This window comes from Falco cherrug, chromosome 14 (genome assembly GCF_023634085.1).
Source record: "Falco cherrug isolate bFalChe1 chromosome 14, bFalChe1.pri, whole genome shotgun sequence".
Lineage (NCBI taxonomy): Eukaryota > Metazoa > Chordata > Aves > Falconiformes > Falconidae > Falco > Falco cherrug.
In genome coordinates, this window is record NC_073710.1 from 12,959,370 (window position 1) to 12,972,621 (window position 13,252).

The 13,252-nt window shown below is 39.4% G+C and overlaps 1 protein-coding gene across 2 annotated transcripts in view; it reads left to right on the forward strand.

Annotated features, from left to right (window-relative positions):
- Positions 1 to 13,252, forward strand: part of CMTM4 (CKLF like MARVEL transmembrane domain containing 4) — a 39,966-nt gene that overhangs the window by 11,831 nt on the left and 14,883 nt on the right. For both annotated transcript variants that reach the window (XM_055726428.1, XM_055726430.1), the window contains exon 2: positions 8,258 to 8,434. In XM_055726428.1, coding sequence (XP_055582403.1) covers positions 8,258 to 8,434 — 177 coding nt within the window. The remainder of the gene's footprint in view (positions 1 to 8,257; positions 8,435 to 13,252) is intronic.

Here is a 13,252-nt window from a genome sequence, read left to right on the forward strand (position 1 = left end):
TAAATGGGAAAGTTAGAAATACATAACTTGGTACATTGGGATTTTATTCATTATCTTGCAGGACCTGATGCTTATGAAAATACTTTGTATTATGGTGCATATGAATTGTAGTTTTAGGGACTGGAGGCACAGGTTCCTGTGGAAGGGAAGCGGTGGGACTGGTTGTTCTGCGTGGGTTTTTTGCATTTTTGTTTAAAGCATGGCTCTCTTATGATTTTCAAATGAATGTTCATGTAGGATGGGGTTGCTACAAAACTGTTGATGGGCTTCTGTTTATGGGACAGGTGGCATGTTACATTCCTGTTTTGTCTGAGCTGGAAGAAATCAGTCTGAATCTCTTTCAGGTTTCTGTGAGGAGATGTAATGTGCCTAAAACAGATACCTCCTTGCAGTGTGTCTTGGCTTCAGATTCTGTTCAGTGGTTCTTTTGGTCATCTTCTTGGCTGGATAAAACCTGAAGTACACCTAACTCAGAGTGATACTTTTTGTTTATTTGCATTGGCTTTTTGTGTCTTTGGGTTGTTGGTTTTTTCCCCCTGTTAGGAAGATGGTCGTGTTTCAGTTGGGTGCAAGTAAATAAGACTAACTTGGTCAGGTCTGCAAAGCCATGGCAGGTAGGGATAAGCAACTTCTTACAGGTGCCAGAGTAACAGTGGGTGAGATACCAGTGGCGTTGTGGCTGAGCCTGGGGTGTGTGTGTGTGTGTGTGTCATGGTGTGACCCTTCCAGTCCCAGTGGGGTGCACCCCTGATGCCAGAGGTGCACTGGTGCGAGGGGCCACCTGGGCAGCAACCCTGCCCTTCCAGGGAGAGCGGGGAGGAGGTGGTGGCTGTGTTTGATGCTGCAGCCCAAGACCACCTTGTGCAGAGCACCGCAGCGTGGGTCTAGTCACTGACACTGCCAGAATGAGCTGCAGGAGTTGTGCAAACCAGGGCTTTGCAACTGTCTGTGTGTTCAGTTATTACTTTGAATGCTAAAATGAATTTACTTTGAGGACAATATAAATGTAATGTGAAAAAAAAAATCCTGAATTATTTAGCAGTAACTGGAAGAACAATGTTGGTGTTTTCTTTTAAGAGAAATCCAAAAAAATTGAAGTATTTCTGTACTATAGAATACTATTTGTTTGATGGCATTTGGTTTTGCATGTACCTTGCAGATAAGAATATTTGTTGTATAGGTGTGTCAAATCAATAAGCAGAACGCTGGACTGGTGCCTAGTTAGCAGGAAATAAGTCGCTGCTTCATGTCTGCAGCCTTTTTCTGGTCTAGACACTATGATTAAGTTCACTTTTAAAATTGATGCATTTCTATTTTAGCCAGTTGAGAATCCCTTCTATTCACTTTAGTTCAGTTAATTATTTTTTTTTAAAGTGTTAGTTTTGATGTACTTTAGTGTTTTGGAACAACTTCCATTCTGTTGTTAATTTTGAGTGTTGATTACCCTCGTTCTTAAATATGACCCTTTCTCATAATATGCCATTAAAATGTTTCTGGCCTCAGAAATATCTTCTGTACTTACAATTGGTCTTTTGCCTAAGTTGAGAAAGGGAAGTTAGCAGTAGCTGAATCTTTCAAGGATTATAGAAAACTGCTGGAGGTTGCAAAAGATCAGCCGATTTAATAAAGATTCCACAATATTTAATGCACTGAAGTCTTGCCACGTTATATCCAAAACTGAACGAAGAAATAATGAAAAGTTAAGGAGTACAGCTACAGGTAAAAACCCTAGAGATGCAATGAAGATCTGAAATATAAATATTCTGCTGTTACTTCTATCACCACCACCAAAACCAAATCAGAGTTGAATTTGGAGGTCTGGCTGAGTTCCTCTGGATTTGTTCAGTGTTGTATTTTGTGCCATTAGAGCATAATTTAGTTTATCCAGGGTGCTGAATCACTGGTGGTGCTTAAGCTTTCCACTAGTTTTTCTAACTTTTCTATCTTGTAAGAAAAGTTCAATACTCATGCATGATTGAAGGCTCCTTGCAGTCCAGTTACCACAGTTAATAACAGATTTCTTCTAGTCTCAAGGATGCAGACTAGGAACAGGCGGGAAATCAGTCATTCTTCTGCTTAGGGTAAAAGATGGTTTCCTGCTGGAGAAGCAGGACCGTGTTTAAGCCATATGATCCCAAATACTCATATCTGTGCCAGCTGTTTTAGATGTGGGAAATGCATGTGCTTTGCAAGGAATGAGAACCCACTTGGTTTCATACATTAAGTTGGGACTGCAGGGCCAAGTAAATGAGAACAATAAATCTAGATTTTAATTCAAGAAAGTTTAATGTCTTCAGATACTTTAAGTGGTGTAAAAGCAATTTATTTCTTCTCGATTTTGTGCGTATGTATTCTGCTGTACCATTAATTTAAACAGTCTGGATGTAAAAATGTCTTGGTAGTGTGACATTCTTACTAAAATTCTGTGGGTATTTTTCAGGCAGAAAAAATGCTGACCATTTTGTGGGTTTTTGGAAATCGTGTGTAATTATGTCATTTAACCACACAATAAGACTTTCTGTGGTAAAGTTTTAGATAAACAGGAAAACTCATTTTTTACTTTGTTTTCATTGCAGAGCTGTCTTTTTTTTTTTTAGTGCAAAGATGTTTGATTATTTTCTTCAAAAAATAAAACACAAAGTGTTCTGACAGGAAAAATACACCATTAGCAACCTCCTTTCAGCTCTCTTTCAGCATTGGTGCCTGTCGTAGCACATTTTCTCCATTTTGGGGGAATACAGTGTTTTATGTCTGACTTGACTGTGTTGCCAAGAAAGTGATGTAAATATAAGCCATTTACATAGCCTTAAGGCAGATGATTTCTTCATTAAGGGCCCTTCTCCAGGGGAATTTACAGGAAAGTTGAGATGAATACAGTAATGGTAGGAGGCTAATGTGGCTAAATTAAAGGACATTGGATCCCAGTATAGAGGCTGTCTTTCAGGAATTAAATGGCCCTAAATTGTGGTCGCTTCATCCCTTTCCAGTGAGGGGCTGCTTCACTGAATAGAGCCTTTATGTGGGGGTTGGGTGCTGTTTAATGAAGTGCGATAGCTTCACGCTGTACATGAGTTATCTTAGCTGTCCTAAATATCCCAAACAAGAAAACTGGTTAACAATTTGCCACTTTATTCAAGCCAAAAAGCACAACAAAACCACTATTGGGAAATACCTTGTACTTAATTCCTCTACTTGGATGTTTTTTTTCTTCTTCTGCATCATGTGGTGGTGGGAGGTGAAGGATGCAGGGCTGTATCGCACACGTTGGGCTGCAGGTCTGGGCAGACCCAGACCTCTTCTCAGCTCACCCTGAAGCTTGTTCTTGTTGATCCTGCTTTGCTGACCAGACTCTTGGATCTCCTTTGTTCAAGAAAAAGGTGGTATTGCAGGCAGCCTGGGATGCCTCTGCGTGGACCGGAGCATCCAGTAGGATAAGCAGATGTTGCCGTTGTGACAAAATTGCGTACCAACGCAACGTCCCCTGTATGTACTTCAAGAATGGAAGTAGAAACCAAAAGCAACTGTTAAAAAACCCCAACCAAACAACAAACAACAGTAATAGGAGAGTTACACAAGTCTGAAGGCATTGGAGGAGTTAGGGTGGAATAGAAAACTCTGCAAAGTACTCAGTACAGAGAAAACCAGATGAAAATGTTTGGTTCATCCATCAGAGGAAACTTTCTCTATTGACTCTGCCCAGGAAAGCTGTAGCTGTGTTATTTGTGGGAGAGAGCAGTAATTCATGTAAGAGGAGATCTTCACCGCGTTCAGCTTCTCTTTTTTTTCCTCAGTAAACCAACCTTGAAACTGCTGCTTGTGGAGAAACTTGTCAAAACTCATCACCCTAAACTATGAGGTGTGACTTGAAAGTGAGGGTCACCTCCTGTGGTGGACAAATGGACAAATTTTTTTGCCTGAGATCTATGCTCTGATACGATGCTGGGGTTTTTTTGGTTTGGAGTTTTTGTTGGGTGGTTTTTTTTTTTGTGTGGTGTTTTTTTTTCTTTTCTTTTGCTAGTCCTGTGACTGCAGTTATGGGAGGCAGATGCAGGCCTAGATGGATCTTGTCTCCTGGTTTTCCGAAGTAGCGTTGGTGACTTGTGTGACAAAGCAAGAGCAAAACTTTAGCAGCTGGGGAGGGAGGGCTTTTCTCAGTCATCTGGGGCAGCGCAAGGCTCGGCACTCTTGTGGGGTGTCTGGATGCAGCATGGCTGCTTCCCAGGAGAGCTGGAGGGTCTTTGTCCTTCCTCTTCCCAAGAGAGTGTGTCTAGCCAGCATGGTAAGGCAAGGCATCAATTTTATCTTAGGTGAGTGGTGTGGCAGTGGAAAGAGCGTAGGAAGCTCTGGAGAAATTACTTTTCAGGTCTGTGAGCCTTGGCAAGCTGTGAGCTGCGTGTAGATCATCAGCCGATTCACTAAGCAGTGATGGGCGGTCAACAGGCAGTGGAGACAACGTAGGTTAGAAAGATGTTTTCATTACAGTTACAGAGCTCGGTGAGGGAACAGGGGAAAATGGTGAGTGCTAAACCTGCGCTGCAGTCCCTTGGAAGATAAGCTGGGGCGCTGAGGTGGTGACTGGCTTGGTCTGTTCGCAGTGGGATGCTGGGGGCGTGCTTAGGGGCAGGTGCCTTTATGGCCATGTCAATCCAGCAGCATTCGGGGTAGCAAAACTGTATTCCTTACCAGCTTTGTACAACCAGTCTCATTTATTGCATAAATTTAGATGTGCAGAGAAAGTGAAGCATTTTTCTTACAACGTTAACACATTAAATTTTTTAAAAACGAACTTGATCAGTGGATGACCAAGCAAGCTGCTTTGGCTCACGTTGCAGCATTTACACACTTTCAAGTAATGTAGCTGGTTAAGTCATGGGTTTGAGTCCATAAGGTCTTTCACTTTCATTTCATGTGTTCAGAGTAGTTTGCTTTTTTCATTAGAAACAAAATTAGATTAATCTCTGAGTGGAATGGCCACTGAAAGCAGTGCTAGTGTGTTTTTATAGAAGATTCATGTTATTTGTAGTTAATTGGATGGATGCGTCTGGCAAGTTTGTGTGTAGGAGGACAAGATTACCCTGATGTTTCAAAGAGAAAATATGTCATATTAAAGACTGAGATTTTTTTTTTGTGTGTTTACGAAAAGAGAAGTTTCTGTGGGAGGATAGGTTTTTCAGATGTGGTTATTTGGATTTCATTTCTTACAGCAGTCATTGTGAGACAAATAAAGGGCAGTCAATGAGAAGGTGGTATCTGTAGCACTGGCAGGATGAATAATCTTCAGGAATGGTGAAATATTTTTTTATTGCAAGAAAAATAGTAACGCGGTTAGTTGGAATCTTACTTGAAGTATGTAAGGGTTACTAGTAAATTGTATGCATGAGAATGTTCTCCTTTCCCTGTACCCCCCAAGAAACAAGTGTTTAGATGTCCGATCTACTCCGGGATGATGATACTCCTGCTAACCGTCAGTTGTTGTGCATGCTTTCAAAACACAGCCTCTGCTTTGTGGCCAGAGTCTCCATCATAAACTGAAGCAGTTGGGGTTTTCTTCCAACCTTTCTGATAAATGTACCAACAGACTTGGGCTACCCCAACTCTGTACACTAATGCTGCTGCCTCTTACTTAAACTGATGGCACATCTTCACTTGCATTTGAATGGTTTGGGTTAAGTCAAACCTAAGTGTACACAACAAACACTTTTATTTCTTGGGGGTGTCACAGGTAAATATATTTTATAGTTTCTTAGGGATAAAATGAAATCTTAAGGTAGAATTGCTCTGAAATGTATTAATTATTAATTTTGATCTTGGGAGTTCATTCCTCCAAGTGCCTCTTCGGTACATAATTTATTTCTAATGCTGTATGCAGGAAACTCTTTCCATCATTTTTGAGCTTTGACTACTAAGATGGGTATGTTATCATTGAAGCAATACTGTCTGATATGGAGAAGAGCCAGTGTAAGATTTTTATCAGCAAAACAACAGAGACTTCCTCCTTATGCCAAGTAGCAGTTGCCCAGCATAGTAGTGATTGGTTGTGCCAGAACTTCTGGCTCCTTCAGCCTAATGTTGGTGGCACAATTCAGATTTGTTCATGTTTTTTGAAAGTGAACCTAATAGTGCTTGGGCTTGTACTACACTGTTCCTGGAGAATATTGTGGAACCATTTCTTTTAAGAGAATAAAAATTTCAAAATGTCATAATATATCAAAAATAGTGGCAAGAACAGTGGAGACTTTGTTATATTGGAACATCTAAAATATAATTTTGGCAACTAACATGTACCATTAATACCTGATACTGATCCTGCTTGAAACAGCTATTGTTTTTTTTAGAGGTTTTCTTTTTTCTTTTTTTTGGTGAATTGTGTTCAATGTAACCTTCAGTTATGAGGCTCGTGTTCACAGAAAAAGTGGACTTCCTTACATGCTAATACTGTAAAATGAAGCTGATTTCTGGATAGGTTTTTTTGTGTGTCCTTGCTGAAATCACAGTTTGATTCTGGTTTACTGAATGTTCCATTTCACTGCATATTTCTTCTTATTTTTTTGTACAAAGTAATTAAATGTCAAAGATGAAATCTGAAGTTAAGTGTTCAGTTACAGGGTATCCATTCAGAATGTTTGCTGTGAATTGGCTTGCTCTATTAGCTGGCAAAAATTAGTACGGCATGCACTTTCTTAAAGAGAGCGTGCGAAGTGAAGTGTGAGAGACTTTCTACCCAAGTGTGAGGGGTTTTTATTAACTTGTTTTGCTATATTTTAATCCTTTTTTAAACTTAAATTAGCTACTGTATTCTGAAGTATGTGGCAAACAAAGCATGCAGGGTATTTTCCTTTACTTAGAATCACTGCTGATGTTAGTGACAAAAATGGTAACATTTTTCAAAATCCTTTTGCTTCATTTTGCTAGCTTTGTTATAGGAGGCAAGGACAAATTAACGGATGAAGCATAAAAAGTGCTGAAAGAAAGTATATTTGCAAAACATTATTGAAATTGGCAAAGAAGGATTTAGCAGAAATTGAATTGTATTGTGGCTTCTGTCAATCGTTTAAATCTGTGTTATTTGTGCAAAGCCTTCGAATTATGAATATTTAGCTCCGAGGCGGCTATCTTCTTGAGTTCTTAATTGCCAAATTTAAGTGACTGACTTCAGTCTCAGTAGATTTTTGCGGCAGAGCAAAAAAGTGTTCTTTCTGAAAAATGTAAGTGGGTGGGTGGGGAGGTTGTTGAACTGGAAACCAAAGCACAACATTCTTAGGGCCTTACTTGCTTGCCATGGAAAATGTAAAAAGAAAAAAACCCACAAAAAACCCAATACACAAAAAATCTCCCAATGATAAACAAAACTGTCCATGCAGCTGTTTTTCTTTTACCAGTTACATGTAAAGAGGAATCAGTTTGAAACATACTGACCTATGTAAGTTGTGTACTTTGTGGTAGCTAATCAGTGGGTTTGTCCTTTGGTCAGATTTTTAAGTATAGTGAATTTCACTGTTTTATGCTAAATAGTAAATTTAACTCTTGTCTTGCAAAAGTCTGCATTTGTATTAACTCTATCAAGATACCTTCTGAATTTAGTGTGACTAACAGTTAGCCCAGTCGGGTGTGATTGTGACACCAGGAGTTTTTCCTTCATCTATTAGCTGTTCATTTTATTCTTGCAAGGGAATGATAAAATATGTTTTTATATGAAATAAAGTGTATTGATGATAAAAAACATGAGAAAGGCGGACATTTTTGGAGGCTGGTAGAGGTCCTGAATCTATTTTGATTGATTTAGATCTCAACTTTGTAATGAAATTTAAATAATGGCTTTATTAAAATGTCTTTCACAGTCACAGTGTATTAATACTGTGTAATTGAGTCTGAGGTTGGCCTAACAGACAAATGAGTTCCATCTTTAGGTTTTGGAATACCATATCGTGAATGAAAAATGAAATAGCATGTTTGAGGTGCCACTTGCATATTAAGCCAGTGGCCTGAAGGGGTTGCATGGTCTTGGGTGTCTCAGTCATGTTGATGTTAGACTTTTTGTAATTTTGCTGAAGTGCATTTTGTTGAACAGAAGATATCCAGAAAGTCTTGCATTAATTTGCTTTTGTTTTTGCTCTTTACAGTGCCCTGTTACAAACTAAAATCACACATTCCTGAGTGTAAACTGATCATGTTCCCAATGGAAATTTCAGGAATACTTGTGGCTACTTTCAAAATGTGGAAATCTATTTATTTTTTTTCCACTTGTTTTTCTTCCTAGGTTTTGGCACTGATCGCATTCATCTGCATAGAGACCATCATGGAATGCTCCCCTTGCGAAGGCCTTTATTTCTTTGAGTTTGTGAGCTGTAGTGCATTGGTGGTTACTGGAGTTCTGTTGCTTATGTTCAGTCTAAATCTTCACACAAGGATACCGCAGATCAACTGGAATCTTACTGTAAGTTTGTACAAATCCTCCCTCTGTTAAAAATAGCTGCAAATCTGTTTTTTAAGTTTGGTCTTGGAACTTTTATTTTCTGCTGTTGTTTAAGGTTGCGTATGAGTGTTCTTTGTGCTGAGTAAAGTATGCCTTTTACTTAGATTTGTTTAGATATATATATATTTATCAGCAGAATGAGCTTTGAAACGTAGCAAGATTAAACTACATAGAACTAAAAATTGTCTTCTGGTAGATTCTCTTTGAAAGGAAGAATTTCCTGCTAATGCCAGCAATTACTGTTTGTGAATGAAGTGGATAAAAATGCAGCATGTTGTTACTTAACTTTGACAGATGCTGTATTTACAGTAGCCTGTTGTTCTCTCTTACGCTGTTTTTTTTGGCTGTTTTTGTTTTTTTTTTTAATTAGGACAGCTGTGCTACATATATTTTTCTTACAGAGATTAATGCAATCATGGGGTAGTAGTGTAAAAAAACTAATGCTTTCTGTGAAAATTGGATGTTTTGAATTGATTACACATAACTATGAAACATTGACTGACAATGCTTAATGTGTTCTCAAAATACGAGGAGTTTTAGGAGGAGAACTGCTGGCAGTGCACATTCCTTTTGTAAAAGTCTCTATTTCCATGCTGTATTTTGAGTTAAACTTTCAGATTGGGTTGCATAAACACAAGTCACAAAACCAACATGTTAAGTCACTCTAAGCAAAAGATCTGTCAGCTTCAAGGACAGTATTTATATCAACTTCTTCAGACGGGACAGATGCATATGTGCCTATGTTCTGTTTTATTTTATAGTCGTCATTTTGTAAGTACTGTTGGAGACCAGTCCCAGAGGTGTTTAGGCTTCTGTGTGATTTTTTTTTTTTTTTTTAAATTGTTGCAGTTTATTAATATGTGCAGTTTGCCATATGTGCATTTGTAAGCCTGAGTGACTTACCTGAAATTAGATGGAATGTGGAATTAGATGATCCTTTGTACCTTGTTGAGGAGCTCTTCCTAAGAGTACTTGGTAGACAGATTCGATGGACTGAGAACTATGAGTGATAACTAGGTGGGGAAGATCCAGTAGCCAAACAAAACCAGTGGAACCACTGGAATATTACTGGGTTGTCTTGCCTTTGCTCCTTTTGTCTACATCTTGCCAGTGTTGTCACCACTTATCTTTGTGGCAAGCTGAAAAGCAGCAGCTGCAGAGAGAAGGTAGTCTCTGTTTCTGTGGCCAGCTTGGCAGTTTAACGAGCATCATAACAACGTGGCAGCTCATAACAGCAATTGAAGAGCATCTTTTTATACCACACAGTTCTGTATGTACTAGTAGGATGTACCAGAGCATGATAACAAGTGTGTATAGGTGCATCAGTGTCATATAAAATGCATGATGGTTTTGCTGGTGTCGTGCGAGTGGTTTCACACTGAATACTAGGTCCAGCTTGGGTTCAAAGTAAGTTTGACTGAGATGTTTTATCAAGCGGCCATAGTGGTATGCATGGTGCCTGTGTAATGACTTCACATACGCTTGGTTCTGTATGTCTGCACCTTTGGTTCTGTCGTTGAGCCCTGTGGCACACTTATACTGCCTCCCAGAACGCTTTGACAATGTGTTGAACATGCAGAAGCACAGCAGCCTAAATGCAGTGCTCTGCCTTTCCCCCCAGATAATGCAGCAGGTATCAGTGTGTAACTGGTAGGTCCTTTCAGCCACTCTGACTTCTTACAGTATTTTGAGTGCCAAGAATTACCGCTTTGAGTGCAGCATTCCTTGTCTCGGCACAGCACTCCATTAGAGATCTTCAGAGAAAAGAGGGTTTAAAAACCCAGCCAGTTGTGGTGTGGGTTTTTTTGTTTGTTGGGGTTTTTTTGTTTGTGTGGGTGTTTTTTAAGAATTTTGATTTTTAGGGCAAAGGTCATACTCTGAATCCCCTACCTAAATGGCATGGAGCAGCATGACATGGTCGGAGTTCAACCTGAAGGGCAAGTGGAGTACAATGCAAATGCTTTTGGTTTAGTTTACATTGCTGCATATTGCCAGATCAATAGTGGTAGAAGTAAATTGTCATGATCTCGCAAATCTCATTCTTTTAGTTATGTACTGAAGATTAAATGCTTCTTCCATCATTATACCGAAGATGTCTAAAGAAGCGAGAACTGGAAGCTTCTGACTTCTGTTAACTGATGAGACCATGTCTCCCATCCTTCTTCCTGGTATTGCTTACTGATTTTAATAATTGTTAGTCTGATCGAACAGTTACTCTGAGAGGAGTGTGAGAGTATCTTTGTTATTCAGATCGCTGTTTGCTGTTGCACATACAGAGTGGGAGATCAAAAGCTGCTGCTAAAACACCTATGGGAGATTACTTTGGCAAAGTTAGGAAATCTAAGAATGTGGAGTTGTGGCTAAATTTTTTGGGGGCTTATTTTGGCGTTCTATTCTTTACAGTGTAGATGTATACTCCACCATTGTTTACCTCTTTCAATATTTAGTACTTTTCTGTGTTTTGGTGGTTATTTTGATCATTTTGCAGCTTGTGTATATTACAATTACCATAGGAGCTGCTTTCTGCACAAGACTTCCCACTCCTGAATGTTTCAGGAGGAAGTCACTGCTGCTTGTATATAACTTCATTAATGTACATGCTTTACAAAAAGGACTTTATAATGGATGTTTCCCTTGTGAAGAGTCTCAGACTTGGCTTTTAGAAGCTGTGTGAGAAAAAGCAGCTGCTATGGTGCTTGAAAGAATTTAGTAGTCTTAAATTTAGGAAGAAGGCTTCCTTTAAGAACAGCTACTTGAACAAACTTCTTAGGTACCATTTGAAACCACTTGCTTTCAAATGATCTTACATATCAGAAAGTATCAGGCCATCAGCTGCTATTATCCAACACAGGATTGTTTCCTTTAATACTTTATTAAAATTAGACTTCTTTCTAATGTGTTGTGGATATGTCCACGGTCCCTGCTTGGAATGAAAATGTGGATCAGTATATACTGGCACTGAACAGATATGCAGATTTAAAAAATTGTTTTAAATATATATATTTTTAGCTGTTTGGGGAGAAGAGTTTTGTTTGGATCCCAGAGACTTGCCAACTGTTCTCATGTTTTCCTGAGGTAAACATGAAAGAAATGTAGAGATGGTAAGTCAGGAAAAATCCTTGCTTGGGTGTGCTGGAAAGAGGCAGGTCTGTTACAGTAAGATGAAAGAACAGTCACTTGTTGTGTTGTGCAGCACTATGAATATTATGCAAAAATGCCAAAGCTGGGGAACCTGTCAGTGGAAATTTCCATTTCCTTTATGCTATGCTTCACAGCTCAGAGGGAACCTATTCTGCAAGGAGACTGGCAAGTGGTGTAGGGGAATGAAGGGCACAGCACAGATTCCTCCTTAACTGATGGGCTGCTGCTTTGAAATGTTTGTTTTCAGAGTTAACTGAATGCTTGCTCTAATTTTGTTTGGCTAAATTATCCATTTTTAATTCATTATTTGAATCTTGTGTGATCTATGGGGAGAGGGTAAGATCTTGCAGCCAAACACGTGTGTGACATGGCCCTCAAAGTAGGGATGGGGTAGGAAAGTTTACAGAAGTTAGGTAGTAGCTTTGGTGTTCTGGTGAATCTGCGTGTGGTTTGCCAGGCTTTCTGACAGTGACTGTCACTGCAGAGTGGATCTGCCATAATGCTGTAGTACCTTTTTTTTTCATGGCTGTTAACTGAGATAACTTGGGGAGGGGGAGAAGTGATGGCAAATGGCTGGGAATACTGGAATGTGACAGTGTCTCTTGGATAAGAATTTGTATGATGAGAGAAATCTGAGTAGTTACAGATGTGAATCATTGCATCATCAGCCAGTAGAACAGACTATTTATGTTTTGTGTGTAGGAGGAAATCTTCTGATAGATTTTGAACATTGATTTTTATTTTCTTTTTAAACATCCACTGGAGTTCTGGTATAATGTATTGTGTGACTCCGAATGCAGAGTTTTTCAGCCTAGAGCAGCCTCAAAGCTGAGGCACAGCACTGAGCACAGCGAGTCCCACCAGGCTTACTAGCCTGGAAACAGTCCCAGGGAAGCACTGGCACGGGGAGGAGACACGAGGAGTCAGGTATGTCTCTTAGAAGACACAGAGCAGTGGCTGTATTTTGTGTTGCCTGAAAATTTATTTCGTCTTTGCAGGCTTCTTTCCCCGCCCCCCCCCCCCCGGGTTGTTGCACTGATGAAACCTTATGTGCAAGCAACTGACACCTGAAGCAGTTGGCAGAAAATTTTATGCAGTGACAGTATGAGAAACTGTCTTATGCCAGCGTTGGCTCTGAAGAGTGTAGTTCTAAGGCCTTCACAGGGTAATCTTGTTTTTTTTAAAAAAAATATTTTTTTTTCTGTTTTGAAAAAACATCTTTGTTTTCTTTGGCTTGCTTAGCTGTTGAATGAGAAATTAAGTCATCTGTCGCATTTATGTTTACTGCTGTCAAAATAGCAAAACCCATTAAGGATAAAAATGAGTATTTTACAAATTTTTTAAAATGTCAGAATTAATTTCCTCTGGGTTAGTGCTCTTCATGGAGAGTTCTCATTTGGTGCAGTCTGGTGTAAATGATGCATTATTCTGTAAGAAATGCAAACACACGTTTTAAATACCAGAAATACTCCATGGTTTGGTAGTTATCACTAGTAAGGTCTGCTGCTCTGTGACAGTAAGAGCTGGGCCTGTCTGTGTGCAGGGCTGCTTATTGGAAAAACATGCAGGGAAAGCAGTGAGGAGTAGCTAAGAAAGAACTGAGAGGTAAATGGGGCAGGTGATCTTCAAGAAAGCAAA